This window comes from Cariama cristata, unplaced genomic scaffold (assembly GCF_000690535.1).
Source record: "Cariama cristata isolate BGI_N322 unplaced genomic scaffold, ASM69053v1 scaffold5802, whole genome shotgun sequence".
Classification (NCBI taxonomy): Eukaryota; Metazoa; Chordata; class Aves; order Cariamiformes; family Cariamidae; genus Cariama; species Cariama cristata.
Window position 1 is genome coordinate 76,712 of NW_009602018.1, and position 24,917 is coordinate 101,628.

Here is a 24,917-nt window from a genome sequence, read left to right on the forward strand (position 1 = left end):
GTTTGGGTCAGCTGTCCTGGCTGTGCTCCCTCCCAGCTTCTTATGCACCTCCGTGTTGGCAAAGCACGGGAAATTAAAAAGTCCTTGACTTAGAGTAAGCACTAATTAGCAACAACTAAAACATCAGTGTGTTATCAACAGTATTCTCATACTAAATCCCAAAACCATAGCATTGTACCAGCCACTGGGAAGACAATTAATTCTATCCCACCTGAAACCAAGACAGTATATTATTTTCTTTTTACATCATGTGTCATTTTCAGTTCCTAAGTGTAGAGTTATATGTGTGGGCAGATGGCAAACGTGGAAACACCCAGCTCTCCCAGGGGTGCTGCCAGGGGCTGCGGGGGAAGCTGAGGGCACTGTATAAGGGTGATAGGGAACATGAGACAGAGAGGAATCTATAGATCAAGTTTGAGGGGATATAGGGGACACATCCATCGGAAAGCAGAATCCGTTTATTTTGCTGCTCATGCAAACATTTAGTGTGAGAAAGCCTGTTGTATGCTTTGGCTCGCTTAACCTAAGGCAGGATTATCAGTCTGATAGCTGCATTGGTATTGTCTCCATCCCTTTAATGAGGGTAAGGTATGAACCCTCTAATGAGGGCAAAGGTATGAAAAACATATATTGTATCCATAGCAAAGCAGTATGGATTTTCAGTAAGAAATCTATGAAATATTAAATCAATGTTTCTGGGGAAAATCCCACTATCTTTGAATGGTATTGTTATTCACAGGGGCTTCCTGGGTGTGGGACAAAATTTGGGGTGATGTCTGTGAGCTGTACTCCCCCTTGCTGTTTTTCCAGACCCAGGACTGTGGAGTTCATACATTCACACTCACTTCCACACTGGCAGATTTTTTTATTTTGCTCTCTTCTGAAGGACAAGCCTCTCATTTAAGGATTGCAGTCACAAAACCACACTTAAACATGCCTGCTATAGTATAGGCTAGTGGTTAAAAATTATGCCTCTTCAAGAAATCTGGGGAGAAAGAATAGAGGTAAAGATGCTTTTATCGAGAAGAAATTAATTATTGAACACATAGTGGTGACTCAGCTGCTGGCCTTTGATGAATTGCACAGTAACAGGCTGTTCTAAACACACGAATGAATGACAGAAGATCATCTCTTTTCAATTATGTTTCAGTACAGAGACAACCTTTCACAAAAGTATAGCCCGGTGTGTTTGTTTCACTTCTGTCTTATTTTCTTCCTGAATAATTAAAGTGACTCTCTAAGAGAAGGGGAATATGAAAATAGCTGACACCTTGCTAGACCATTTTGAAAAGAGAAATACACTAAATCTAACTAGAACTGAAGAAACACCACCCTCATTACTGGTATTTATAGGCAGAAAAGTCACCGAAAATCATTCTTTTTCAGTTTCAATGTTCCTTCTTGTTTCCATAAAAACTAGCAATGCTTTTTGTGAGCTACAGTCATTTTTCTCACAGGAATGGAGTGCCTTTGTGAGAATAAAATATGTTGGCAGGTGGCAAACATGAGAAGACTTGAACTTGGCTTACAGGCTGAATTTTCATTTATGCTTCTGGACAGAATAAATTAGCAGGGGTTGAGATCCATGCAGTTAGGCTGAGACTAGTCATTGTGCTCAACGATCACTTTTATTACTTCAGCATGAACGTATCTACCCTTTGGAGTTAATTTTAGGTCTCGTGAGTCCAAGCCCTGGTTATTTGTGTGCTTGCCTGTATTATTATGAGAAAAGCAGAAAACCTGTAGCTCCTTCTCCCGCTGGAAGCCGATACTCTGCCATTGTTGGCTTTGAACACCCTGTCCTTTCCAAGCTCGGTTTGCATGCCCACCCTGAGCATGCTATGGAGTAAGGAGGAGGCTCCCATACAGGCTGTGCCTGCTTCAGACATGAGATCAGACAGACCTTTGAGGATCATTTTTTCTTTCTGGAGGCGTATAATCCACTGAGGGTTTAGTTACCCATGTATTTGCGTCTTGTGTATGTCCTTACCTGTCTTAAACATGTTTTATTCATGTTTGTTAACTGCATTCTGTGCCTGCCTAATGAATGAATGTTTGGTTTTTTTGCTTTACAGCATTCTTCTTGACGAAGAGGGCCACATTAAGATAACAGGTATGTGAGGAACAGAAAAGTTAATGTCTACAAGCTGGTTTTTTTCTGTAGTAGGTTCCATGCATCTTGGTCATTGCTTGGAAAGTTTGCTTACAAAAACTCAGAAGCCGGAAGAGTTTGAGTGTTGGGCTTCTCTTCTCAGGCAATTTGTCGAGCACCCGTGCTGCACAGCACATGGAGAACCCAGCATTTCTTGGTCAAATTGTCCTCTTGACTGATGTGAAGCATGCAGGCTTGGCTGCCTACCACTGTGGGTGGAAGGATGCTTCCAATATGACTGCTTAGTTCAGATGAAATTCTCTGAATTATAACTGTGCAGAGGACACCCGGAAAGACATCCCTTGGCCACCCTGGAGGTGCTGTCTGGCCACCCTTTTCACTGGTGTCCATCTGGGATTGTTCTTCCTAATGCTTTGGTTATCTGAGCAAGAATCCTTACCAGCATTGTCTTCACCAAACCTGAACTGTGTATTTCTGCTTATTAAAAGTCTCTCTTCTGCTTTGGGCCAGAACCTCATCCTGAACAGAGGAAATGATACACGTACTTTTGGGATGTAGTAACAAATGCCAACCAGGCACTCCATGTAGGCAGGGCTTCAGCACACACATGCCTGTGGCCTTTCTACACACAGACATAAGGGTGCTTCATCAGCTGGTTGGTGTCTTTTATTTGAACAGTTTAAATGAGCAAAAGTGTAAATAATTGTGTCTATAGACGTGACAAGTCCTTTTGTTTCAATTTATTTAGATTTTGGTCTGAGTAAAGAAGCCATCGACCATGACAAGAGAGCGTATTCATTCTGTGGGACAATAGAGTATATGGCCCCAGAGGTGGTCAACCGACGAGGACACACGCAGAGTGCTGACTGGTGGTCTTTCGGTGTACTCATGGTAATGGAAAAGTTGTGTGTGTTTGTTGTGGGGGGTGGCTGTAGAAGTGTTAAGAACCCTCAGATAGAATGTACTGCTTTCAGCAATTGAGGGTTGGTAGAAAAGTAGATGTGTAATGATTGCTCGGTCGTTTTCATTGCATCAGCGATAGGGAACCAGCTGCTCCTGGCAGAATATGAGGTAGCATTTGGCCCCAGATTCCCTCTCTTCCTTCTCACAGTCCTTTGGTGTCTCAGTTCGTTACCATGGGTCACGAATATTTCTGCTGCACAGCAACAGGGCAGGGCAAGCTCAGGAGAGCACAAGCGTTTCAGAAGAAACATCTGCCCAGTTACTAACACGGTTCCTGTCAGGAAACAACTCCCCAAGCAGCAATTTTTAGATGTTAGGGACATCCTCTTAGAGAAACTCAGAAATCTACTTTATTTTTTTTTCCTGCAAAATATAGATTAAAAAGGACATATTTTAGAGGGCACTCTGAATGTTTCACAGGACTTCAGTGGTTCTTTTGCCGTTCATCTGTCGTCCTCACATCAGCATTGGTGACTCTTGTTCCACTAATGAGATTCAGGTAGTGTTTGGACGGGCAGTGGATCTCCTGCAGTCTTATTACCTGGTGGGAGACTGTCACTCAAAAACCTCTCTTTTCTCCTGGCGGGCAAAGAAAACAAATACAGATGGGCACCGTGTCATCTTCCTTTCTCCTTCTGTACCATTTTGCTGTGTCTTAATTTTGACTGGTTTGGAACGCTTCCTTTGTCTTGAGTGCATGCTGAAACTGTTTTTGAAATGATGTATGGGAAACGATTTTAAAATGACTGCTTTTTACAGGGGGGAAATCACCAGAAACAGACAGAAATGTATCAGTTGGCACAGAGGAATAGCTAGGGATTCATCTTTTCCTTGCATGTTTTTGCATTGGATTAACTATACAAAAGTTGCAATTTTTCTCCACTGTTACTTAAATGTTAAGAGTCCTACAAGCTATTCTGGAGGTAGTTTAAATGGAATCAATATGAGAAACTGTGCTAATTCATTTTTTATACATGGAAATCAATGAAAAGCTAGTTAACATGCAACACGAATTTACCAAAAATCAGTCATGCGAGATTAATCTGATATTTTACCTGATGAGATAGCCATCTTTTTCTAAACAAAGTAAATGAAGTGGAACACATATGCCACCATTATAATAAAGTATTTGATACAGTGTTGCAGGGGAAATTCATTAATTGAATACGTTTATTAGTCCAATAATAGTCCAAAGATGGTATAGTACCTATGCCATCTATGAGTACATCACAGGGAAAAACACTAGAGAGAGAAAGGAGCTATTTCAGCTAGAGAGTAATAATGCCCCAAGACCAGGTAGGAATAAACTCCTTGTGAAATGTGGTTAGGCTGGAAAGTAGAAGAAAGCTCCCAACTGCTTAAGAAGTCAGGCCCTGGAAAACACTTTCCAAGAAGAGCTCTGCAAGAGGTATCTGACTACAGCGGAGCTGCTTGGCTCATGAGAAGGACCCAGTAACGTCCCCCCGAGTGCTGCGGTATTTGACACTGGGAGACGGTGTCAGGGAAGTTCTTCAGAGAGGTATTGAACCCTCCTCAAGCCAGCCATCCAAAATTAGGTGTTCGGGTGCTAACCTGCTTCCCCCTGCACCCATCCTGCCTCTTCAGTCTGTGGTGCCATTGTTGCTGAGGAAGATGAAGAGAAGATCAAGGAGAAGTTGGTTTGTGAGACTGTGATTTTTTAAAAGCTATATAAATGCTATGGGTTTTTGGAAGCAGTTGTTCCCAGAGTTGTTTTATCACACATAGTGCTGTCCCTTAAGGCCAGACACCATGCATTTATTAATCTCAGAGGGGTATGTTCAGATAACGAAGGGGATGCTGCTCTCTCCTGAAGCGTGCAGGCTGCAGGTCTACCCAAGTGCTCAGTGCCCAGCCACCGACGGACACCACAGCGCAGCACCGCAGCTGTGGCTCACGTTGCACCTCACCGTGGTTATCACAGCTCCCCTGCAGAACCAGGGCAGGAGCGTAAATTAACGTAGCCATGTGCTTTTCTAATACAAGTTCATTTCCCATGCTATGGAAGATATTTTAGGTAGCTATATGTTACACTACATACCACAGTCCATAGAGTATGTCTAAATTTTGTTTACCCTAAGTAGACAACTGGTGCCACCAAAGGAGGTAAGGTTAGGAAGCAATGTGAAAACTAGTGAAAATTTGGGGTGAGGAGGGCCTATATCATTGATCTAGCTGGTTGACAGCAGTTAATCTAAGTAAATATTGTAATTTATTACCTGAATTTAAAAGGAGTGGAGCTTCCTTATCTCCTACAGCCACAAATCCATTTGTGGATGCTCAGCACTTCTGAACCGTACATGTTTTTTCAGAAAAATCAAAAGGTTATGTCTCATATAATAAATATATCCCAACTCTTTACAATTTTTTATTATGTATTTCATTTTGGAGGATAGCCGTGCCATCTGACTGTCTGTTTCCAGTTAAATGATGGTGTATTTGGTGTATAGATGTTTTTCTTTCACCTGCTAATGAACTTGGCTCCTTCCCCCTGTTTTTTGCTAGGCTTTCCTTTTTTTTTTCCCCTCCATCTCCATTTTCATCCCCTCCCCTAGGGATTTAATGCATTAGAATTAGAAAAGGTAAGAATCCATATGAAAGGAGATGAGTTAAAGAGAGTAAAATCTTTTTAACTGTAGGCTAATGCTTTAAGCCTTTGAGTTCTACCAGACATCTTAGAAAAAACAGCTCAATCCCTTTTCCTTTCTAACAATTAACTGGTTGGGGCAGAAAAAGGGTGTTTCCATACACTAAAAGTGTGGGAGGATTTTCTGATGCTGTCTTTCACACTGCTCATTTCTCCTTGTTTTCCTTGATCTATCACTTGTATGTTCTATTAGGGAAGCCGTTTTTCTGCCAGTCTGAAAAGCTGAAGAGAATTAAATGGCACCCAAATGATTTATTAGCATTTCTCTCTAAGTAATTTGCAATATGATGCAAAATGTACAAAGAAAATACACCAGTTGGTGGAATATGCATAGATTGAAAGGAAGTGAATGTGATAGTGTAATTCTCATACCTAAAATTTTGATCAAAAGAGGGAACATATTAGGCAGATAGTGGTAAAATGGCCATCAGAAGAGCAACCAAACACTCTCTTGTCTGTTCTGTGAAGAGAAATTAAGGCTGCAGTATGGAGAGTCGGGTTGTGCTACCAGCTCCTTGCCAACCTGCACTGACCAGGGCAAAGGTTAGAATCGAGCTGAATGATCCTTGAAAGCAACCTTAAATGTGGCGTGTTATAATTATTAATATCAAAACAAACTTGTCTGAAAAAGACTGAAATCTGGTCTTGATTTATTATTTACTTGTTATTAATTATTTTATTAATTAATCTTCAGTGAGAGTTTTACTATCAACAACAGTAAAACTTCATTTACCGCCAGCTAAGTCTTTGACATAGGCCACAGAAGTAAAATTGCTATCTGCTCCGTCCCATTTGCTGCTCAGTTTGTTTAAATTCTTTTATGGTAGCTCAGTGTGTGTCAAGGGGTATAGTTGCACAAATGTTGACATTCACCCTTTCCAAGCACTCCAGAGGACAGTACCTGCCTCTCATTTAGTATGTGATGATGACTGCTGGGACCCAATTAAAATTTTGTGTTGGTGAATTTATGTGGTTTATCCAGATAGGGCAGAGTTCGTTTTCTGCCTTCCTGCATCTTACTCACTGCATTGGAGATTTTGGATAGGACGTATTCTACAAAAGCTTTGCTTCAAGAGATCTGCATGAACAAGTGATTGACTTAAATTATTAAAAAGTTGTGTATATAACTAATACCTTTTCACCTGCGCTCCAAGAGCCTTGATGCCCGCACTGCCATCCCTGGAGCCCAGACAAACCAGTCTGCATGATATAACGTGCACAAGTCTCTCGGAAGGCTTCTCAAAGCAGTGGTTTTGTAGTTCATCATACCAGCTGATTTACAAAGCCACAGACCTCACGGAAGTCGTATCTGATTCAGTTCAGGGAAAAAGCACACACCAGTATCTGATTCAGTTCAGGAAAAAAGCACGCACCTCTGAGAGTCATGTGAGCAGAGAGGGGAATATAATTAGAGAAAGGAGGAGTGTGATGACTCAGTAGGCAATCCCAAATAAAAAGAAATGTGTTTATATTTGTCAGCAATGTAGTGAATGTGTAAGTAGCGAAGTTTTTGCAAGAAAAGAAAATATCCTTTTGGTATCCAGACAAAGTTGTTAGCTCTGTAGTAATTTTGTAGTAACTGTATAGTGGCACTGGAAAAAACAATACAAGACATCAAAGCAATACAATCTTCTTTTACAGAATCCCATCATAACACTTGTTTTATTCCCAGTGCAGGAGATGGTCTTCGTGAATGTTTATGCTAGCTGCTATGTGAAGGTATTGAAACCCTTTGCAAACAGTAATTCATTATGCTTCACAGCTGGCTGAAAAATACTTAATGCGTTTTACACGTGATAAAACTTGAGTGGCTGACAGTGGCTTCCAGCTACCTGGAAAATGACTGGAAGTGTTGAGAGGGGTACCTGGCCATTCTGACAAGAGTGTCTCTCTCTGCCCTCCAAAATTGAGCAGTATCAAGTTTCTTTATAACCCTGAATTTTACCCTAGGCTCACAATACTTTAGCAGATTTGGGCTGAAGTAATTTGTACAATCTGCTCTCCTTCCATCTGCTAGGAGGATTCATCTGGCAATTACTCCAGGCTGTGGATTTTTTCTCATTCATTATCTTTCTCAATGACCTGCCAGGGTCGCTTCTTGAATCCATTTCCTCAGGAAACGTAGCCCTCTTTCCCAAGGTCTTCCCACATGTATATTTTCTGGGGTCTCCGGTGCTGGTGTTTTACCTACTGGAATTGGAAATTGCCCTGAAAACTGGAGGAAGGAAGCACTGCAGAGTTTGTTGAGGCCAGAGCAGAGGCTGGATTAGGTGGCTCCAGAGACCTCTTCCCATCGAACTTTAATTCTGTGGCTCTCTTAATAGGCAGCTGAACTGGAACAGGGAATATTTGCCTTTCTTGCTGAATATTGGAAGTCAAGGTTGGAGGGAGGCAGAGCCTTCTGAAGGTACTGGCTGACAGAAGGTGGCCCTCCAGAATACCCAGGAAGCGAATCCTTGGGATGCAAGGAGCAAAGAGATGGTTTATACAGATGGGGCAGTGGAGAAGAGTGAAAACTGAGTCTTCTGGCAAAACTATGTGCTCTGCATTAATAGCCAAAAATACTAGTTTCTTCACACCTAGGCTCAGCTCCTCACCAACCTGCTGTGACTCGTACAACTCCGTATTTATGTGCAAGGGCGTTTGCAGCAAGTGCTCACTTCTGTTTGCATGTTTAGGTCTAGCAAGATTTTTGATTTTTTAAAAAAAATAAGCAGGAAAACAGGTTGTTGTGCAGTAAAGTGGTACCTTTAAATGATGAGATGAACTATTTCAATTTTTTTTTTTTTTCAGTTTTGTTACTTCATTTTTAACCTTCAATAGATTTAATCAGGACCGCAATTGAGAAACGAATGCTTTCTTCTGGCTGCTGCTTAGTTGAGTCCATTGAAGTAAAAAGCTCTGGTACATTTAACTCACGTAGCTGCCTTTCACTTTAAATATTGATGTTAAGTGCATTTCTTCTGCATCTGAATTAATCTCAACATTAGACCTATGTAATTGGAGACATGTGGTAATAAAGTGCTAGCCATTAGAGCATCGCAGTAAATATCCCCTGCAGCCTCCAGGATGCTCATTTCCCCTGCTCCCTCCTGCAACTTCAACTCCTTCCTTCCTTTCTTCCTTCCTTCTTTCCCTCTTGGACACTGTATCTGAATTTCTTACCTTCAGGTTTCTTGGCCCCTTGCAGCCACGGCGCATTTGCAGATCTCTCTGTGATATCATGCTGGGTTGGAACTACAGTCGTCGTCTTGCCGCGTAGTGACTGACCAAGCAGTTGCTTATATCTGTTATCATCTGCATCAGCAGTGTCAAACCCATTTCTGCCAAAACGAATGAGCTGTAGCAGTCGTTGTTAGTGCTGTTAAAGTAGATTTATTATAACAACGAAGTAACATGAGCAAATGTAAGTCAACATTGGGTACTTACCCTGAATGTAAACTCTTTAGAAATCACGAGGAGGTTCTGGTACCATACGTACCAGTTCTGCTGCTGCCCTGGGAAGCAGTGTTCTCTGCCTCTCATCCCCGGCATATCTGAACCCTTTTGTCAGGACTAAGGCTCTAATAGGTCAGAATTGCTTTGAGAATGGTGCTTGAGCTCCAGTGTCATTTAGGCAGTTTTAAAACTTCTCCCCCATCATGTTTCTCTTTAGAAGACAAGCTGTTTTCCTCCAGCTCTACCAGGCACCTCTTCTCTTGACTCTTCTAGACCAAGCAGGAGTTACCACATTTGTGTTTTCCAAATCTTGTTTATATTTTTCAGCCATACACATTTTTAAAAAATGTTTTTTCCTTGTTTCTACTATGTGTTTTATTGTCTTCAGGTAATTTGTTACTAATGCAGATTAATCCTTCAATTAATTATTGTCCATTAGTTATGTGGCTTCTAAACCTCTCCTCTGCCCTCCGCCCAAAACTAGCATAACAGTTTCACAGTTACAGTTTTCTTATGTTTTCTTACTTTTTTTTTTATGCTATGGCTGTATTTAATCTGGGAAAAGATAAGAGTCAGGCTGTGGGGCAGTCTGACAGAGGTTTTGGTAATGAAAGGATCCTTTTTTGCACAAATGTTCTTCCTGAGAGCAGTGAAGCTACTTGTGTGATAAGGTACAAAAACTACATAAGGGTTGCAGAGTCTGTCCTGCCTTGACAGTTATTTAATTGTAGCAATGAATATTATTTAGTACATAATTATAATAGTAGGAAAGATCCAAAGCCTGAGTCACAGACGTAAGCAAGTAGCAGTTCTCCTTACCCTCCATGGACATTGTCCTCCCTTGTGCCCAGGCTGAATTATGTTCTTGGTGTCATCGTGTTTGGTGATGCAGAACCTTCATCATCCCTTAGTCAGAGGAACCAGCTGCCGCTCATACCCCCATGAAGTGTTGTGGCACAAGCTGCGTGGAAGACCTGGTAGTGAACCCGTATTAGGCAAGCTTCTTTGGCCAGGGTTTTTATTTTTTTTTTGTTACAAATCTGAAATTCCTGACAAATTTACTGAAAGCATTAATCTGTTTCAAGGGAACCATAAATGATTGACGGTTTCACGTGTGAGTTAGACAAGTAATTGATGATGATTGCTGAGTTTTGCTTTGAGATTTGGGTTCAGTTAAATGTGACGCTTGCAAAATTCATCACTGAATACAGCCAGGGAAGCGAAAGCAGGAAAGAAAAAAGCACAATGCAATGCCTTGAGAACATGGGGTGTGTGCGTGTTTCTCCTGCAAAGTATGGCAGTGGCATTTCTAAGTGGTGCAAATATACAGTCGAAAAGGTGGTTCGACTCAAACGAAAAAGATGGGGAGTGGCATGTTGAACTCATTTGCCTTGGACCACAGTCCATGCCAAACACCTAAGAACAGCCGTACCCATTCAGACTAAGGGTCCCTCCACCCAAATATATCTTCTCCCGCTTTGACCATAAAACGAGTGCTGGAGGAAACAGCATATATGACATCTCTTCCCAAACATACCAAAACTTGACCCCAAGTATCAGCGTAAACAGTTTGGAACAAGACTTTTGAACAAAACAGCCATGTTGGTCCTTCGTGTTCTGCATAATCCAGACTTGCTGTGTCAAATTTTTTCTGAAGTACAGTTTGTTGGACCGTTTCTTTTCCTCAAGTTTTCAGTTGTGTTGGAAATAGAAGGTGGGTGTGGTGTCCATCAGCTACACAGACCATCCCAGCGCTTGTTTGATTTACCATTTTGTTGTTACTCCACAGTTTGAGATGCTGACGGGATCGTTACCCTTCCAGGGAAAAGACAGAAAGGAGACAATGGCACTCATTCTCAAGTGAGTACTGAAACTGCTTACATTTCTCTAACTATCAGTTAACTGTACCCTCCGGGCAGCCTATAGGTCCTAAGTATATGAAGGGTAGAGAATACTAATGTGCATAATGCATTTTTCAAAGCTATGTAAGGCATGAATTTGGCAAGGCACACAGAGCTGATGCCTGCATGTGGCTCTAAAATTGCCTTCAGAATAAATAGTAGCAAGTGAATTACTGAGAGGGCCTTACAAAAGAAATGTATCTTACTTTCTGTAATAATGTCATTATCCATAGAAAAGTGGAAACAGTCAAATTTCTGCAGGATAGCTTACGTTTTGTGGTTGCCAAGTTTCAAATCTTTTCCTTTGCAAATTTCCCATTCATTTAACGTTAAGTGCAGGCAGAAGTATTTCAATCTTATCTTTGCTCAATATTACATTTTTCTCTGTAGCAGTGAATCGCCAAGGGAAAAGTTTTATTCTCTTTAATCAATATATAGTTTAGTATAATGATTTTCATGATGTTTTGTTTGTTTAAATTCCTCTTGATTCCCAAATTTACTCAAGCAAGCTGAAAAAGTGAAAAAAATCTGCAGGAAAATGACTTATTTAGGTTGCAAAAGGTGTTATGAGATTCATTAGATCTACTCTACCTCTAGTGAAGCCAGTGGTGAAACCTTCTTTAACTTCAACAGAACAAGATCAGGTCCTCACTCTGTATTGCATTGTGCTTAGGTAGCCTTTGGTCACCAAATTCATGTGTCTGCCCATCCTGGCTGCTACAGTTCTACTTTTTAAACCACAGTGGGATGGAGAAAATGTTTGAAAAATCTATTTTCTTTTCAAGTGTTGTGTTCTTTCAGAGCCAAGCTGGGAATGCCGCAGTTCTTGAGCATAGAAGCCCAGAGCCTGCTGCGAGCCCTCTTCAAAAGGAACCCTTCCAACAGATTAGGTACACGCACACATTTGATGGGGTCATTTGTTATGAGTGCTCTGCCGTGTCCAGTGGTGATCGTTTCTCCCCATGCATCTTCCCTGATAGATATCCTCTTCGATATACGGCATTTTGCATTCTTTCCCAGAGCACAATGAACCTTGAGTGTTACTAGAGAAATTTGCAAAAAGCACAGGCAAACCATTGGAATCTAAACCATGACATTAGCTTGTATTTTATTTTTTCAGTGACGAGGGAGAGTAAACTGCCAGCATTTATGAAGGGTTTAAGATAACTGCTGCATATGGTAATATAGGGAACTGAGAAACAGGTATCTTTTAAAATCTGTGTAATTTAGCTGCGAATCTGAGGTGGGAAGCAAAAGAGAGTAGAATTTTTCTCTCCCATTCTTAAATACGTTCTGTTTTCTGGGAACATTTTCACAGTAGTCTTTCTTCTTTATTACCCTAAATGTATTATTTCCTTTCTTACTAGTGTGTTTTCACCCTTTGTTGATAATCCTATTTAACTTGTGATAAACTGGAAGTATGTATTGGATCATGTGTCTTATGCCATCTGTACCTTTTTGGAGGAGTTTTATTAAGAGATTCATTGCATTTGGTGAGATCATGGACAACGCCTGGTGCATGATGTTCATTGCAAATTTGGTCTTTGGTTTTTACGTGGAAAAATAAGAAGAGTTATATCAAGTGAATGATATAAAGATAATAGCACTGTATTGGTTTTAATTTAAAAATCATATCTAGTTCTGTGGAAAATTTTGGAGGTTTCTTTTTTCCCCACAGCTCTCATTTTGCATTTTGGATGAATAGGGGAAGAATTTGCTTCTAAAGGAAAGGGACAAACCTAACCTTCATACCTCTGTTGGGTTTTTTGTGATCTTAGGAGCAGGAATTGACCTTAGGAGCAGGAATTTAATCCGTCAATTCTGTAAACTCTATCACAAGAAGAGAGCTGATGGGTCGTATTTAAATATGTGGTTGACCATCCGTGGGAGTTTTGGCAGCTAATAAATGACTTGTCTTTTAAAGAATGGCATAGACTGGTTAAATACTGAGACTTGTGAAAAGGAATTTGCTGTTCCCTTTTGCAACTGTTTACGCTTGTAAGATTATTTTGGATTGGAGACGTAAAGTTAGTAGCAAAAAGCTAAATTAGGAAATGGCTTGTTCTGAGATGTGGAAAAGAGCAAGAGGTGCAAGAAAGGTTTCTTTCTTTCCTTCTTGCAGTACCCAGCCTCACTTCTCAAATGCTGGAGGTGGTGCTGCCGAAGGTCTGCCGCACACCGCTCTTGGTCCTCGGCACAGCAGTCACGGCATTAGCGGGCGGGCTGGCGGCAGAGCACGAGGCATTTGACAGCCCACTTCCATCACCGCCTGCCTGGGCAATGGGTCCTGCAGTTTCGAATAGGCACACGTGGGTGTGCATGCACACATGTGGAAGATGGACACTCTGCTCCTTGCCCTTGAGCTTCTGCTTGACCTTTTCATGCTCTGGTAGCTCTGTCCCTTCCTTCAGGTGGGGCAGCGTGTGGGCTACGCCAGCCCTCTGCTTTATACTGAGCATCATCAGACTGTCACGTTTTAGGTGAATTAATGTTTTCTGCCTGGCTGCAGCAACTCAGCCGGAGCCCCCAGCTGAGATGTTTTTGGAGAGAACCTGGCTCCTGCGGACAAAGTACAGAGCAGGCTGCCGACCGCTGCAGCTGCTGGGGAGAGCAGGAACCGAGAGCCCTTGCTGCACACGGGGACCAGGGGACAACCCGACCTCCCGCAGGGCTGGGTGGGAATGGGGACCCAGTCCCTCAGCACGCTGCTGTGACCCCTCTCCTCCCAAGGGGATGCCCACATGGCCCACGGAGGGAATGCCCTCCCATAGGTTTTACCTCTTGCCCTAAAAGGTAGCTTTTGTAGTCTGATATGCTGTAGAGATGATAGTGGAAATACACATTTTCTCAGCAGGTTTCAATTGATCTTAAGCAACTTGCTTGACGTTAGAGAAAATTAGAGTCTTGGGATTTCTAGGTTTAATCTATGTTCAGAAAAATAAGATGCTGCAGCAAATATAAACTTTTTTCCCACTCCCTCCCTCTGTTCCTTTCTGCTGTTTACTCCCTGGCTCTGTCTCTTGGTTTTGTTCTGCTCTGCTCATTTTGTGGCTTTCCACAAGCTGCTACCCATCCAAAATGGGGCTCCAGTGAAGTCAGTGGGAGTTTCTGGATACTGGTCCTTAAATACTGACTAAAATGAGCAAAGTTGCTTAGTTTTAGCTGTGACAATTTTAGCCCTCATATTGTCTCCCTTTTAATAATGGAGAATTGCTGAGGGTCAAGGTTTTAAACCTGAGGTTTATTGAAATACTGGGAAGTCTGGGAGAAAGGAAGAGGTTATTTATAACACAATCATCCAAGGAAATAAAATCTAAATCAGTAACAGAAAAATAGATGTTAACATTTCAGGGATAGTGGTGGAAACCTTCTGAAGGCGCTCTCTGTTTTAAATGATTGAGAATCAGCATGAAGGACAATGAAACCAGATTTGTTGGTAATGAAAGAAGGAATACTTAAATGGTTGGCCTAAATACTGAACATAAGTCAGTAGATAAAAAGACTGCTTCAACTTCGTGGATTTTAACTTTTTCTGGGAAAGGAATAATAGTCTGAAGTTAAAAGAAAAGCAGGTTTAGACATCCAGTTTTGAAAAATCTTTGGAAAATAAATGAAGCGTGCTAAAATAACTGAACCGTATTATGGATCAAACACTTGTTTCAGCCATGTTTTCAGAAGTTTGCAAATCTGGAAAGTGTATTTAGTTCCAAAGTGGTTTTAATGTTGGCAAGATGAAACATGGTGAGCTTTGAAAATTACTTTATTCTGACTACCATCTTGCTTTTTGTCATTTGATTTTGATATCTTAACAAATAGAAGTAAAGATTGATGATGTATTCTAAAATTTTGCTTTGAAACTTCTTTTTGAAGCTTTGGATTATTAATGGAAAAAAATATTAGAGTTGAAGGGAGATAGTCAGACGAGGCAGATAAGAAATTTAGTAATCCAGTTTACCTGATTCTATTTTTAATTCTGGTGCCTGTAGTAATGCTTTAGAACAAATTTTTAAGGAATGGAAAGTCTTCCTTCCTTTGGCATCCCTTGTTATGGGCACTATCTGTTCTCTTCTGAGCCTATTCATTCTGCTATATAAACAGTCTGCCTAGCACTGCTTTGGTAATATTGCTCTGATTAAGTACAACAAATTTCAGATTATGGACAAGTGTAATTTTAAACTCTTAAAAGAAACTAACTGGAATATCAAGGCAAACAAGGAGTAAGCATCCTGGAAAGGAAATTGTACAATGAAAGTGTTAGTTCAATACATTCCCAGGAACTTAGGCAAGGGACTAATTCTTACTTGCCCTAAGGCCTGGATCTGCTCAGGTAGGTAGATTAATGTAAAGAGCATTTCGGGAACTCCCTACACTGCTGAGCAGTATAAAGATTCCAAAGTCCTTGTAACTGAGAAGCTTGGTCAAGAAAGTATAAAGGAAAAGCATACACCAGTAGATTTAGAGCAAAAGCCAAAGAAATAGTTATTATTTCCTTAATCCCATGCTCTCAGAGAAGATACATTCTGCTTTGGCACACAGAAGACTTTGGTTTTCAATTTTATAAGATGATGGGTTTTAAAAAACAAGTTTCACCTTTGTCAAAGTAACTGTACATCTTTCTTGTAAACCTTAGGAACACATTTCAAAAAATCTAAGGCACTAACAAGATTCTGAAGCTGTGGAGACACTAAAATTTTATTATCTGAAGCGAAAAATCTGGAAACTCTTTCTGCTCATTTTGAATAACCAAATAATCAACTTTCAAATTTCATAGGTCTCCCTTTTTCCCCTTAATATATTTCAAGGGGAAATTGTCCGTAATGATTCAACAATCGAAACCAATTACAAATAAAACATTCTACTGTTACTGCTCACAGACACTTTTACTACAGGCATAAACCAATCTTAGATAATCAAGTTCTTGCTTATTAACATGAGGCTGCTTTTGTATAAATCCTTGAGCTCTATAATGTGTTTAAACTGTCAATTTGATCTGAAAGCATTGTTTATCTTCTCGGACCCTCGTGGGACTGGATGGCACATAGGAATATTTGCAGGCAGTAGGTTTGATTGTGCTGATTATTCTTTACAGATAGGTTTGATTACTAAATTGAAGTTAAAGCAAAGTCAAAAAAACAACTAGAAACCTAGAGGAAGGTTGAAAGGTTTGCGGTTGTGTGGTGTGCCATCACAGGCTGCACTTCAGCAGTTTGCCAGATACCCATCTCTGTGCCAAGAAATGTCCGTCCCCATGAAACAGGACTTTCCAGTTACGACCTCTCCAGTGCTTCTCTTTCCTCCATGAAAGCACCTGTCCTTCTAGCACCACTTTAGATTTGCAGATAGTAGATGAATGGCTGAAACACGCTGAGCAAATCCAGAGAGACTCCACCATACCACCGGTGTCTAACCTCTCCCGTGGACTTCTGCAGCGGGGTCAGGGTTGTCCCTCTGGGCCCCCAGAGCTGTCCCCAAATGTGCCCTTGGGCCTCCTCCTGCTGAGGAGAGGACCAGGCCCCACGCCGCTGCCGGCAGCCACAGCACATGGCCCGAGATGCTATGCCAGCAGGTCTGACGGCGGGGAAGGTCAGGGGATAAAAACCTGCAGGAAGCGCTGAACCTTCTCCAAGACATAAAACTGGTTGCTGGGAATTGGAAGTCCTTCCCTCTTTCCAAAATCAGGCTATTACCATTCTAAATCTCTTTAATACATTAAGCTAAGCGGAGATGGAGTCAAGCCCTGGCACTCCTAACAACGTGTTCCTCCTGTGCTCTGAGGTGGCCCCCAGTGGGAAATGCCAATTTTTCAAACAAATTCCTATGTCAACTGCATGCTGCATCCCTTACTGCACACTGCAGTCCCCTGCTAAGAGAAGTAGCTGCGGGTGGGCTTCTTCCTTGGTCCTGATTTCTGTGGTTTTGTGGAAAAAAGAACAACAACAGTAGCAAAAAGTGTGGTTTTCAAATAGATCATCTGAAAAAGTCAGGTCATTCCCATCACACAATGATGTACCCATAAGCCTAGGAAAGAGGGAAACAGTGGGGAAGGGACAGAGGAGATGGCATGCATGAGCAGCTATCCTCAGTCTAGGGAGTGCTACCGGTAGCTGACAGTGTCCGTAGCGTTTATCCCAGTCCTTCAAAATCAGTTTGGCACTTGGGTTTCATCCTTTTGTAGCAAAGAACATCTATGGCACATTACAAAGTTTCCAGTCACCACCACCAAACACAAAACATTTTTCAGATATTTCTTCTCTGAAGGGTTGCTTAACGTAATTTGTTTCGGAGTAACTGTGTTGGTTTCATGTTTCTGTCGGCATTGCTAAAATCAAAATGAATCTGCCAAAGGGATCTAGTGCAGACTTTAGACTATGCCTTGAAAAAACATGCCAGGGAAGACATTGAACAAGTCTTATTACTATCTAAGTCTTAGTATTATTTTGTTTGGTACCCACAGGCCATAAACAACTGCCTAGGAAAGAGCGCAAACAGGGTAAGCATGGGTGATACTTCACCCAAATTCTCTCCCAGTCTACACCTGCTTTAAGGACAAGCAAAGGGTTTTTCCTGAACCTCTTGTGGTTTATCAATGAAGTAATTTTCAACAGATTTTTTTTCAACACGCTTTTCTGGCCTTCCCCTGAACCGATATAAATATTTTGCATCTGCATCATTTTTTCCAAGGAATTCCACATCACACAACTATTTGTTGCCTGTGGAAACATCTCCAGGTTGTTCTGAACCTGATTCCTGCTAGCATCGTTTAATGTCCTGTCGTAAACCTCCTCAGTCATCTGTTTCCAGGTTGAAAAGTCCAGGCCTACTCAGTCATTCCATACCATTCCTTGTTGACCTTCTTTGATTTCTCCTACCTTTCCTAAGTATACCCTTTTATAGGTGAAGGTGTCAACTACATTCCCTACTCAAGTTGTAGGTGTACAACAGGCTTCCACAGTAACAATGTAATGATATTCTCCCTTTCGTCCTCTTTTCTCTTTCCAAGATTTCATGCTGTGTTTGCCTAGAACAGCCTGTCATAGCCCAAAGACCTCACTCCTCAGTGGGGCTGATCACCTCCGAGCACATCATTTTGTATGGCGGGCTAGGTTTGTTTATCCTCATGTGCGTCACTTAATTTGTCTATACTGTGAGATTACCAGGATGGGGAAGTAATCAGAAGAACATTCCTCTTGTATTATTATCCAGCAGGTCTGACAAACAATCCTGCATGTTATGTTCATAAAGTGTTTGCTTTTTGTATCCATTCATCAGTGAATGTTAAGCAGACTGTAGGAAGCCGTTCCTGACCGGTGCATTTTGGCAAACATCGATAATGTCTTGTACACAGGGAGAGCAGATGTCACATTTTACAAAAGCTTGAGTTGACAAGACCTTTCTAAAGCTGCTTGTAATGTTGATCTCCAGAAAGTACAAATACAGCATGTAAAAAGCTGAGTCCTCTGAGGTGCTGAGTGTCTTTTGCAAGGTGCTTATGAATCCCAAGTCCTTTTGGGAATCAGGGATGCTCAGCAGCCTCGTAAATAAGCGCTGGGTACTTTTCAGGATCTGGTTCCAAAATTGCAATGCAAAGTCTTTGCTTCCAGATGTTATTTCTCCTATTGGAAAATGAAAGATGCTATTAATAAAGTCAAATCAACCTCAAAAATGGCATATTGAATCATCTCTGACAGTTGTTTAATTATTACTGAGCACCTGTTGGTTTTCGCAACAGCACTGAAGCAAATAAATCGAGCTAAAGGAATAAAAAAGGCAATCTTCAGTGAAGACATAAGGCAAAAGTAATGAAGGAACTCTATTCGTTACCAGATCTCAGAAAAGTGTCCCTAAGTAGAAGGGCTGCTGCTGGTGTCAGGGAGCAGCAGTAGCCTTGCCATAGCATCGAGACATCTTGGGGCATCTCCTGGCCTCGCTGGTGTTTGCACTCTGCTGCGGCTCTCATCTGAAGCCTGAAGAGAGCAGCTATTCAGCCTTGGCACCAGCCTCAATTAGAGAAAAATCAAACACCCTCAGCCATTGGATTTTCATTAATGAGGTGCCCTTGTCTGTATTTATGGTAGTTTATACTGTTATGGTAGTTGCAGTGTTCAGGGCTTCTTGACTAGAAGAAATGTCTGGATGGTGACTCTGACTTTATCAGAAGAAAAGGGGATGGGGAGGAATGCTGGAGAAGAGATGTCACGCAGCACTCTTTTAAGCATGAGCTCATTTTGATTCTTTCATTCTCTTGTCAGGTGCTGGGTTCGATGGAGTGGAAGAAATTAAACGTCACCCTTTCTTTGTTACTATAGACTGGAATGTAAGTGGAGCAGCATTTTATTTTTTTATTATTATTATTTTTCTTAGCCACATTTTTTTGGACAAACTGCTACACTTAGAAAAAAGATGAAGTGAACTCTAACATGGACAGCCCAGAGCCTTTTAAGTATGTGCCTATATGTCTTGCCTATGTATTTGGCAGTGTTAGGTTTACGGTTGGACTTGATGATCTCAAAGGTCTTTTCCAACCGAAATAATTCTATGATTCTATAGATACCTTTGTTCACATACCCACAAATGAAAGAAATAGAAAGCAACTTTCAGCATTGCCAGTTTTTTCTAACTGCTTGTATTTGGTTTGTCTGATGGTCTGGCTCATCATGGTACTACCTGAGGCTTTTTGCAGTGTTCTGCAGGATAATTTCCACATTCAGCTGTAATAAATGTGATGCGTTGATTGTGGGAGCTGGACTGGAGTGAAAAATGAGCAGCTTTAAATGAAAGAATTCCTGTAATATTTCAATGGCAAAAGAAAACAGAGCCAAAGGACTGGGCTTGAAAGAGCTACTCCAGAGGGAAGTGGTCTGATGCTCTAGGTCCCTCCATGTTTCTGCTTTCATGTTCCCTATTGAAACACTCGTCCCTTCTCACTGGGTTGGGCAAGCTGGACCAAATGCTAGTTTTATTCTTCCTGATATCAGGGACCTCCAGGAATCCCTTTCTCTCTTGGAATGATTCCGAGCAGCCCCAGGTCTGCTCTGACACATCTGCTGACACGAGCTCCAAGGAGCTCCAAGACCTCCAGGCGCATCCATTCCCCACCACAGCTTGATGCTACTGGGACTCTCTGGGTATCCGTGGAGCTGGTACGGCAGGCTGTACAGCAGATTGTGCTGCTTTGTGCTGGGGGAATCATAAATCTTCCAACAGGATAGCTTTGTTAAACCCTTCTTGTCACTTTTGGCCCAAGTGGCCATAGGAGATGATCTGGCCCTTCCTCTGTATTGCAATGGGAGGTACAGAAAAGCAGAACGTAGATGGATTTTCAGAAGAGTGATTTTACATCACTGAGTATACAAGTCAACCAGGCAGAACAGGAAACAGCAGCTCCTCTTACAAGTGGCTGATGTTTTATTGAGGTGAGTCATTAATTTGACATCAACACTCAAAATTGGAACAGCAAACATTTGATCAAATCTAACATGGTTCAAATAAGACATGTCTGACATGATTAACAGAGTGGTAAACAAGCTTTTATTTTATTGCCATCAGCTACCGCTCATAAATCTGGCAGTAGAGATTAGCTAAGTATTCTATTTAGACCTGCAACAGGTTAAACCTCCTCACATTTTCAGCGTCATGTTTGTTCAAATCCACTTACTTTTTTAGGCACACCTGGAAGACATCTGCCAGTGCATCAGAGCTCCTGTTTGCCACATCCTCTAGAATTTTCTACTTCAATTTTATCTGTCCTGTGTTATGGTATTGTTATGTCTCTTTAATATTTGATCTGAATTCACTGATGAACGCTAGTGTAACAGGTCACGTTGATGCAGTTCTCCCTATAAATTCTGGTAAAACAGCATGAATGTGTGTGACAGAGCCATTCTCAAACCACTGCCCAGGGCTTTACAGTAAAGCTAATTCCTCTGTGAAAGCACGTTTTGTGGTGCCTGGGTGACCTTGGAAAGGCCCACAGAGACATTTATTTTGGAAAAACTCATGAATCTAATTTGAATTACATGTTGAAGATTTGGTATGACTCATAAGCACATCAAGAGGTGATCAATGAAAGTGGAGTTTGAGATTTTCCTTTATGGTCCAGCTGACTTTTAGTTCCATTACGTGTTCTAGAGTCTAGATTCTCTTTCCTCTTCTGCTTTTTACTAATTATGAGATTCTGTAAAAAGACTTTAAGTTTATGAAATCATTAAGCGAAAAGAAAAAATAGAGAATCCTGAAGAGTTGGGTTCTGTTATTATTAATTATTATTATTGTCTGCATTCCTCTGATATCGCCACAGCCTTCAGCTTTGCAATCAAAATACAGGTCAGGTGCCTACATCTTAACATAATAAGGAGCACTGGAGCAGTGAGAGGGTTTCTGCTTTTTCTGTGTTTGCTAGTGGAGCAGCTCAGTAACTCATCGCAGAGAAATGAGGCTCTGCATCTTGGAAAGGTTTTAAGAGAAGTCAGTTCTGGACTGTAAGACTCCTCGGGACCACCTTCTCTCATGATGATTGGTGATTTTTTCAAGCTCAGTTTTTAGGGAAAAATTTCATGCCTATCCTAAGGAAATTGTACAGTCCTTCACTATTTGGAAAAGTTCTTATGGACGGGTTAGGGAAATATCTACCATGAAGAGGCTAGGTATGCTTGAACATGACTTGGAGCTAGAGAGGAAGGTGGGTTTAACTGCCCTTTGATGTCTTATTTAGCCCTCTAGCTTTGCTGTAAGATGTAGCTGTAGAGATCTATTTTAATCTAATATAATTAGTGCTTATTGCACTCTCTTGGAGACAGATGGATCATTATTACACAGATCAGCTATCATCTTTGTAAGATATTTGCTTATTTAATCCTAATTTTACTATCGTTTATGGAGAACTTGGGAGGCTTATCTAGCTACAGCAGCAGTATTGCACACATTTCAGAGCGGTGTGAGCCAGCCTGGCCCTGAGCTGAAGCCAGGACTTTGCCTTACAATGATCATCCATCCAACCGTTAACGTGTTCTCCATGGACAGAAACAGCGCAGGGTCAGAGAACAGAAAGGGATCAGGCACAGGTGTTTGGTGCTGATCTCTGTACAGTTGCAGGAAAAGAGTCCCCGATGCCCTCGTTTTGTTCTCCCATCACGTATACAGAATCTCTCACATCAATTTGCAGGCAGTCAGCAAACAACATTGCTGAGGCAGGACATTGATTTATTTTATACCTTGGTAACATAAAGACCTCAGAGCACAAGAGGCAAGCTTTTTTGGAGAGCTTCTGTACTACCTTGGCTGCTATGACAGACAGGACTGCTGTGACTGACAGCGTAGAAACTTTCAGCAACTGCAGTAAAATGATCCTCCGTCACGTGCCCCCTTATCACGAAGGGTCAGAACGGGTTAGTGTCTTGTAGAAACCCAGTGTGAAACAGGTCTTTTTTTAAGCAAGATTTTTCCTACAAGAGTGACATGATAACCGGGAACAAAGCACCAAGTTGCTTCATCTAATTTAAAAAAAAAGATTCAAACCAGAAGTGAGTTAGCTGCTTCCTTCCAAGCTGTGTGTGAAGCCTAGACATCGCAGTGATGAAGTCATTAGAACCGTAGACAGAAATGTGTAAATCGGACTTTCATTTCAGAGATTACGTCAGAGCTATTCCCTTGGGTTTTGGGTTGGGGCTTGGTTATCGTCTCCATTGCTGAAGTGTTTACCTGCTGGAGCAGTCGTTTCCCGCTTGGTTCCCATCTTTCACTGTCTTCAAACAGATGCAACCAGCCATAGTGTCTGGTTCGGATGAAGGCAGCGAACACAGTGAAAACAACATATGCAGCATAAAAAAAAAAAAAAAAAGCCCCTTGTTACGATGCTGAGGATGCTCCTGCCAAGCCCAGCGGTGCGGGGAGCGTATGGCCACTGCCAGCAGAGGCAATAGGTGCAATGCTGGAAAACAGGAGTGTGGCCAGAGAATGACTGTCCTCCTCCCATCCTTTCCGAGATGCCGTTCCCACGTTCCAGGGTTCCATTCTTCAGCACAAATCTCCAACCACCCTGGGTTTAATTTCTGATGTATAAGTAGCACTAAATGAACTGTGGACAATCTGACACAGAGTTTTTATGCCCAGACTTAAATGGTGGCGTGAGCTAATCTCTGTAAGAGTCTCGTTTTTACAGCTATTGTCACCCAGCAACAAAACCCTAAATTCCCACTTCCCAGGGTGAAAAATAGATGAAGGTTTCTGCAAATATCAGTCCTACTGCTCTAAGGCATTTAGTAGGCACTGTGACACAAATTCAGTAGATCCTCTGTTAAATGAATGGACTGTCTTTCATGATCAAGGCTGCGATCCAGAGGAAGGAGATTAGATGTCCAACTCCTTCTGAGTTTTACCTGCCTACTACCCTTGCACCCTCTTTGCTACCTAAGACAAGCAGATCCAAACCGAATTGACCTCAGATGATTTCAGTCATTGGATCTGAGAAAGCACAATCCGGTGCCTGATTTTTATTTTTTTTTTACTGTTTCTTCTTTCCAGGTCATGCATAGTTTCTGCCTTTTCATTGAAACTGAAAAATGAAATCCCTTTTTGCAGACTGCAGTTGGAGGAGCGGGCTATAAACTGTAGTTTTTGTTTAGATGAAAGAATAAATTGGAACTAGAGCAGATGACATGCTAGAAAATGAACTGTCAAAAACAGCTGAGGGAAGGAGTGGGAAGAAAGTGGACTCAACTTCTATTTCCTTCAATATTAATCAGAGATCAAACTAAACTGAAAATGTGAATTCTTTAATTGCAGATTTTTACCAACAGCAAGAATTGATCCCAAGGTCTGAATTCTGCTAGCTTTTCTATCATTTGCAGGCAATAACATTGAGTCATTAATCTAGGAGAGGACAACATTTTAGAAGGTAGTTCATCCTGTTGTCTTCTTATTGGATTTTCCATGACAGGTATATGTATCAAGGGAGTTTATTCTCACACTACAAGTACATCGCTGTGGAGGGTAGCATCTTTCTATTTCTAGAAGGTGTCTAAGGAATAATTCAATTCTTCATCAAAAGAAACTCAGTTGAGGAAATGACTAAATAGTTTTTAATTAAATTAAACCATTTTTTTTCCTTGATATTTGCCAGGCACATGTACAGGGCATTTACATCTCTGGGTTTTTTTAGGAGTGCATTTTTTTAAAGATGATGAAAAACTAACTGCTTATAAATAACAAGAGACAGATGCATGTTGCAGCATCTTGTTACTAGTCTCCCTGGTGTATTCCTTGAGTCCCAGCTGAGGAGGTCTTCAGATGAAGCTTATCTTGGGGATCTGGCAACATACATTAAGAAAAGATCATTGGGACCTGGGGGAAAATCAGTTATTTAAAAAAAAAAAAAAAAAGTTTTTTGTCCCAAATCAGAAGGGAAGTTGACAGAAGCTCATAGTTTCTCAAACTGCTATAGAGCTGCGTTCTGTTAATTCAAAGGTGTTCATTAATCTGAAGGTACTGATTATCAAAGTCTCAGAATGGTGTGAGGGGCTGATAAGTAGATAGAAGCACGGACACATATCTAGGTGTGAATTTCTAAATCAGTACTTTCACACCTTGGAGTTCACCCCCCTCATTCTGTGGTTTATGCATGCCCTCCGCACAGCCTCGGGATCCAACAGCCCTGCGTGGTGCACAGTGACTCCTGACACCTGTCAGTCAGTTCTGTGATAAGCCAGTGCTGTGGCCAGGTTAAAAAACTGAGGGTGGGATGTGGGGGGTTATTCTTTACTGGGAAAGAGAGAGAAATTGCGTTCTCAATAAACCATTAAGGGCTAAGGAATGCATTTCTCCTTTATGGATGTGGAAGCAA

General features: G+C 41.4%; 1 protein-coding gene across 1 annotated transcript in view; it reads left to right on the forward strand.

Annotated features, from left to right (window-relative positions):
• Positions 1 to 24,917, forward strand: part of LOC104157268 (ribosomal protein S6 kinase alpha-2-like) — a gene marked incomplete at both ends in the record, with an annotated part of 80,537 nt that overhangs the window by 45,985 nt on the left and 9,635 nt on the right. The window contains 5 exons of the mRNA XM_009694550.1: positions 2,076 to 2,113; positions 2,862 to 3,004; positions 10,969 to 11,039; positions 11,882 to 11,970; positions 19,330 to 19,394. Of these exons, the coding sequence (XP_009692852.1) occupies positions 2,076 to 2,113; positions 2,862 to 3,004; positions 10,969 to 11,039; positions 11,882 to 11,970; positions 19,330 to 19,394 (406 nt within the window). The remainder of the gene's footprint in view (positions 1 to 2,075; positions 2,114 to 2,861; positions 3,005 to 10,968; positions 11,040 to 11,881; positions 11,971 to 19,329; positions 19,395 to 24,917) is intronic.